Source organism: Molothrus ater, chromosome 33 (genome assembly GCF_012460135.2).
Source record: "Molothrus ater isolate BHLD 08-10-18 breed brown headed cowbird chromosome 33, BPBGC_Mater_1.1, whole genome shotgun sequence".
Classification (NCBI taxonomy): domain Eukaryota; kingdom Metazoa; phylum Chordata; class Aves; order Passeriformes; family Icteridae; genus Molothrus; species Molothrus ater.
The window spans coordinates 321,138-327,490 of NC_071660.1; the positions used below are offsets into that span (position 1 = coordinate 321,138).

Consider the following 6,353-nt stretch of genomic DNA (forward strand, 5'->3'; position numbering starts at 1 on the left):
GGCCGGGTTCCCCCCGCCCGCAGTGGCTGGGAGCAGCCGAGAGCCCCGCGCTGCCCATCCCGACCTGTCCCGGCTCCATCGCTGCTCCTGCCGCGGGCTGCGAGGGCTGCGGGAACGGGGCACCGAGGGTGTGGCTGCTGCTGGGGGAGGAGGAGGAGGCAGGGAAGGGCAGGGATGGAAGAGGAGAAGGACAGAGAGGAGGAGGAGGGAGGGGGAATGGAAGGGGAGGAGCAGGAGGAAGAGGAAGAGGAGGGACAAAGGCGGATCCAGGCTGAACTGAAGGAGCCGCGCTCGATCCCTGCCTGAATTCACAGCCCCCACCTGTGGGATCATCGCCCCCCCATGGCTCCGGTGAGCGGGGAGGGGGAGCTCGGCCTGGATATCCCGGGGGGTTCCTGGGTTGGGGTTTTGGGGGGATGTTTGGAGAATGAAGAAGTCCAAGGCTGAGCGGAAAAGGCCCCTTGGCGGGACATCAGGGGGTGGCGGTGGTGGCTGCTGGCAGAGGCAGCCTGGAGGAGCAGAGCCCTGTGTGCCCCAGGAGCCCAAAGTGGGGAGCGCAGAGAGGGGGGAGCGCCGCCATTGGCGGGAGCCTCAAGAGCCTGGAGAGGGCAGGGGGGACTCCTTGGAGCCGCTGCAGCCCAGAGCAGAGAATGAGGGGAGAAGGGAGCCCGGGAGCCCAAACAGCCCCGGCATCCCGAAATGGAGAGAGCGAAGCGGGGGGAGCTTTTGGCATTGCTGGGACTGCCAGCAGCCTGGGCAGGGCGGGCACCGAGGAGAAGGGGGACCCCCAATCCAAGCGTGACCCCCAGCAGCTGGGACAGGGGGGAGCCCCCGAACACCTGAGGGGAGGGACCAGGGACAGGGAGCTCCTGGGAGGCTTTTTCAGGGCTGAATCTTGGTGTTTGGGAGGTTTTTCTGGAGCCCAGATGGCCGGTGACTTGTAGAGATGGAGTCGGGCAGAGGGACCTTCAAACTCAATGTGCTCATCCCTTGTTTTCCCCAAACCAGGATTTCCCATATCCAGCTCCTGGGAGGCTGCGAGGAAGAGGAAGATGCCCTGGGACACTGAGGCAGGTGAGGAGGAAGTCAGTGTCTCTGGAATGCTTAAAATCAGAGGGTTTTGGGAAAGCTGCAAAAGACAAGCCTCAGAGACAGTAGAACTGATTAGAGCTTTGCAGCAGCCATAAGATTGGTGAGTAGAAAAATTCTATAAGAATTATAAAGTAGGGAGAAATAGAACAATGGTCTGTGCATTAACACTTATCTAGAATAACTCCCTAACCTGCAGAAAAGTATTTCTAGCAGGATATTAGGAAGTTCCAAGCTTAATAATGGAGCTCTGTGCATTGTGTTTTAAGGCTTACAAGCAGGTATTGTATTTGAAATAAGGGAGCATTGTTTTAACCGTCAGTGTGCTTATAGTGCTTGGATAGAACTACTGTCAGTATGCCTTTGCTTTGCGTGATTGGTCAAAAACCTTTTAAAGTAAGTTTGAACATGAAGTTCTTTGTCTGCTACCTGTGATGTGAGCTACTGGCATCTTCCCATTGTCATAACCAAGTAATGAGACAGATGCTGGGAAATAAAACAGCTCAGGACACGTTCCTAGCAGTCCAGTCCTGTTTGTGATTTGTGCACTGCCCCGAGCTGGTGATGAGTGCCCCTTTCCCCTCTGTGCTGCTCCATCTCCCAGCCCAGCACGGCCCCCGGTTGCAGCTCAGCCCTGGGGGGATCTCCTTGCCCTTGCCTGTGGCACGGAGGCAAATCCCATGCTGTCCTTGTCCTTCCTCCCCCAGAGCAGGAGCTGAGCATGGAGAGCAGGGAGGACAAATGCCCGCGGCAGAACCTGGTGGCAGAGGCCGTTTTGAGCGGCTCCAGGGCGCAGGAAGCCAACGGGGAGGAAAAGCCCCGGAGCTGCTGCACGAGGAGGGGCTGCAAACGCAGATGGCGGGGATGTGAGGGGGAAAGAGCCAGCCTGGGCCGGGAAGGCGGCCGGAGATGGAGCCAGAGCTCGGAGCTGGTGCTTCATGAGCAGCTCCATGATGGGGAGAAGCCCCACACGTGCGTGGAGTGTGGGAAGAGCTTCAGGTGGAACTGCGACCTGATTGTGCACCAGAGAACCCACACTGGGGAACGGCCCCACGAGTGTGGGGAGTGTGGGAGGAGCTTCAGAGAGAGCTCCAGCCTGATCAGGCACCAGAGGACCCACACTGGGGAGAAGCCCTATGAGTGTGGGGAGTGTGGGAAGAGCTTCAGAGAGAGCTCCAGCCTGAGGAAGCACCAGAGGACCCACACTGGGGAGAAGCCCTATGAGTGTGGGGAGTGTGGGAAGAGCTTCAGAGAGAGCTCCAACCTGAGGAAGCACCAGAGGACCCACACTGGGGAGAAGCCCTACGAGTGTGGGGAGTGCGGGAAGAGCTTCAGAGAGAGCTCCAGCCTGATCAGCCACCAGAGGACCCACACTGGGGAGAGGCCCTACGAGTGTGGGGCATGTGGGAAGAGCTTCAGCCACAGCTCCAGCCTGAGGAAGCACCAGAGGACCCACACTGGGGAGAGGCCCTACAAGTGTGGGGAGTGTGGGAAGAGCTATAGGTGCAGCTCCGACCTGATCAGCCACCAGAGGATCCACACTGGAGAAAGGCCGTACAAGTGTTCCGAGTGTGGGATGTGCTTCAGCCACAGCTCCAGCCTGATCAAGCACCAGAGGATCCACACTGGGGAGAGGCCCTATGAGTGTTCCAAGTGTGGGAAGAGGTTTCTGACCAGCTCCCATCTCCTCCAGCACTATTGGATTCACAGAGAGGAGAGGCCCTTCCAATGCCCTGAGTGTGGGAAGGGATTCAGGCAGAACTCCAACCTCATCACTCATCAGCGCATCCACACTGGGGAACGGCCCTACGAGTGTGATAAATGCAGGAAGAGGTTTCAGACCAGCTCCTATCTCCTCCGGCACTATCGGATTCACAGAGAGGAGAGGCCCTTCCAGTGCCCTGACTGCGGGAAGGGATTCACATGCAACTCCACCCTCGCCAGGCACCGGCGCATCCACACAGGGGAGAGGCCCTACGAGTGTCCCCAGTGTGGGAAGAGCTTCTCCAGGAGCTCTATCTTGACCCAACACCAACGGAGGCACCGGTAAGGGAAGCCCTGCGAGTGCCCCGAGTGCGGGCAGAGCTTCGTGCGCTGCTCCAGCTCCATCCCCCACTGGAGGAGGCACTTTGGGCACAGCTCTGGTCACTCACATTCCCTGTGATCCATGTTGGGAACACTCCTGGCTGCTTCTCCTTTTGGTTTGGCCTTAATTTTCCTCTGCTTCACCTTCATTCTTTAAAAACACCCCAGACTAGGTTAAATGAAGGAAATTGATTGAATATATCTGCAGTTCCATAATTTCTTAGTTGTTTTAGAGGGAATTCAGGATTTGGGGACAGGTTCTGTGTGGAGTGCTGCTGTTGCTAAGAGGAAGGAATTTGATCTCACCCTTCTTGTGTTGCTAAGAGCTCCTCTCCTGACCCAAACCCCAACTCCGCCGTTGGGACACTCTATAAAAACTCCACCCCCCTGCTTTTTTCCTGTCTTTGGGGGGTAAGAAATGGATTCCCAAAGGATCATCCCTTGTCCCACTGGATTCCCAAAGGATCCGCCTCATTGTCCACTGGATTCCCAGAGGATTCTGACTCTGTCACTCATTTTTTTTGTTTGTACTACTGCATTTGTATTTTCAATTTTTCCTAATAAAGAACTGTATTTCTACTCCCATATCTTTGCCTGAGAGCCCCTTAATTTCAAAATTAATTCTAATTTTTATAGTTGTTTATTATTATTATTATTATTATTATTATTATTATTATTATTATTATTATTATTATTATTATTATTAATAATAATAATGATAATAATAATAATAATAATAATAATAATAATAATAATAATAATTTTTTTTTTCAAAGGGAGCGGGTTTACATTTTCCATTTCAGTGGAGGCTCCTGAAATGGGGAGACACCCCCAAGGATGGACCATGTAAAATAGTTCCTGAAATACGTAAATTAGTTTTTGGATATGCATGAGGGTCTATGAATATGCAACAGGCTCATGTAATTAAAACCAGATTAATTAAGCGGTGTCCCCAAAAATAACTGGGGCATCTTGGTGGCCATAACAATCTTTGCTCGATGGTCCTGGTCTCCCGTGACGTCAGCCTGTTGCATATTCATAGACCCTCATGCATATCCATAAACTCATTTACATATTCCAGGAACAAAATTACCTTCATCGCTTTTGGAGGTCCCACCCCCCTCCCACCGCGATTTGGGGGTCCCATTCCCTCCCAGCTCAATTCTGGGGTCCCACCCTTGTCTTTTCTCCACCCTCCCTCCCCCCCCTTTCAGATCATTCCCCCAGTCCCCTCCCCCGTGTTTGGTTTTGGGGGCTCCAGGCCCCTCCTGCTCCGTTTTGGGGTCGCGACCCCGTTTTGCATTAATTTGGGGTCCCCAGCCCATACCCAGGGTCACCTTCCCCCCCTCCCCAAATTTCTCTCCTCGCTACTGATGAGTCATCAGCGAGACACGCTCTGATTGGCTGGAAATTACCCCGCACGGTCTGTGAGTGTTTACCGCAGTGAGAGGCCTTGGTCTGTGCCTGGCAACTGATGAGTCAGAGTCGGGCCGGGCGCTGATTGGCTGAAAATCGCTGAGCGGGGCCAGTGCTCTTGAGTTTCTGTCCAGTGAGTGGATCGTCATCAGTGCCGCGCGTTCTGATTGGTCGGGATCTGTTTTGGGGTGGGGACGGGAGGAACTGGGGTTACTTGGGGTTTATTTGGGTTTATTTAGGGTTTGTTTGGGGTTTATTTGGGGTTATTTATGGACTATTTGGGGTTTATCTTGGGTTTTACTTGGGTCATTTCTGTTTATTTGGGGTTATTTTGAAGTATTTGGGTTTGTTTGGGATTTTTTGGGTTATTATTATTCGGAATTATTTGAGGTTCATTGGGTTTATCTTGGTGTATATGGCATTTTTTTAGGTGTAATTGAAATCATTTGGGGTTTTATGGGTTTTATTTGGGTGGTTTTTTTGGTGTTATTTGGATTTGTTCGGGCTTATTTAGGGGACTTGTGGATATTGTTTGGTTTTTTTGGGGGTTATTTGGAGTTTATTTCGAGTGCTTTGTGGTTTTTTGGGTTATTTGGGGTCATGTGGGGTCAAAAAATCCGGGAATATTTCTCCTGCAAAAATATGGGAATTTTTCAATAAAAATCTGAGAGATTTTCTCCAAAAAACTGGAAATGTTCCCTTAAAAATCCCGGACTTTTCGCAGCCAATAGCGGCGCACCCCGCCCCCAACCATCCAATCACCGCACTTCATCTCCCAAATTAGCGAATCACGGCGCACCCCGCCCCAAACCAACCAATCACCGCGAGTCTCCTCTCAGGAACACCGGCCTCCCCGTGCGCCGATCCAACCAATCACTGCACGCCTCCCCTCAGACACAGCCGCCTCTCACATGCCGAACCAACCAATCACCGCAGGTCTCCCCTCAGCTCCTCCCGCCTCTTTCGAGCTCAACCAACCAATCACCGTGCGTCTCCCCTCGCCAAAGGCCGCCTGCCCCGCCCCTCTCCTGTAAATCACCACGCCCTCTACGAAAACAACCAATCACCAGGCGTCTCCTCTCAGCAACTCCCGCCCTCCCCACGCCCGTTCCAGCCAATCAGAGCCGAGCCTGAAGTGGCGCCCCCTGACCCCGGGCCCGGGCATGGAGCGGGCGCCCCCTCCACCCCCCCGCCGCCCCCCGGGACCCCCTCAGGGACCCCCGGGAGCCGCCCCGGGCTCGGGCGGGTCCTGCGGGAGGCGCTGGAGAGAGCGGGGGAGGCGCTGGGAGAGGACGGGGTGCTCCGGGAGCTGCTGAGGAGGCGCAGGAACAGGTGAGGGGTCCTGGAGGGGTCGTAAGGGGAATTTGGGGAGGGGTCTTGAGGACGTTTAGGGGGCATTTGGGGAGGGTCTGGGGGGAACTTGAGGGGGTTTTAGCGGGGTCTGGGGGTGCTGGGGGGGCTTTGGGGGGGAATTTAGGGAGGGGTCCTCGGGGGGTGTCACGATCCGTCCTCACGGACGGGTTTTGTGATGGTTCGTGGATTTGATCTCAGGGTGCAAAAAGAACCGACACGGTACAAGGGGGTTTGCAATGATAATCGAAACAAAAGCACCTTTATTGAATGACCACAGCAAAAGGCGATAGAGGGATTAAGGGAGAGAAAAAGAGGAAGAGAGAGACAAAAGAGAGAGAGAGAGAAAGAGGGGGATAGAGCTACCAAACGTAGAGACGAAGTCCTTTGGTCCAGTCCAGTCGAGGATCCGC

The 6,353-nt window shown here is 54.1% G+C and overlaps 1 protein-coding gene across 1 annotated transcript; it reads left to right on the forward strand.

Annotated features, from left to right (window-relative positions):
• The first annotated feature begins 519 nt into the window (after window positions 1–519).
• LOC118700972 (zinc finger protein 501-like) lies at window positions 520–3,247 on the forward strand. The gene is made up of 2 exons (XM_036405564.2): window positions 520–1,074; window positions 1,797–3,247. The coding sequence occupies exons 1-2, from the start codon at window positions 978–980 to the stop codon at window positions 3,137–3,139; spliced, it is 1,440 nt and encodes a 479-aa protein (XP_036261457.1). The 5' UTR covers window positions 520–977; the 3' UTR covers window positions 3,140–3,247.
• The last annotated feature ends 3,106 nt before the right edge of the window (window positions 3,248–6,353 follow it).

What these genes read in the sequence shown, in the direction of transcription:
- LOC118700972 (XM_036405564.2), top strand. Translation starts at nt 978, where the DNA reads ATGTGCTCATCCCTTGTTTTCCCCAAACCAGGATTTCCCATATCCAGC. An exon ending in GCCCTGGGACACTGAGGCAG is followed by an intron (nt 1,075 to 1,796) that starts GTGAGGAGGAAG and finishes TTCCTCCCCCAG; the next exon opens with AGCAGGAGCTGAGCATGGAG.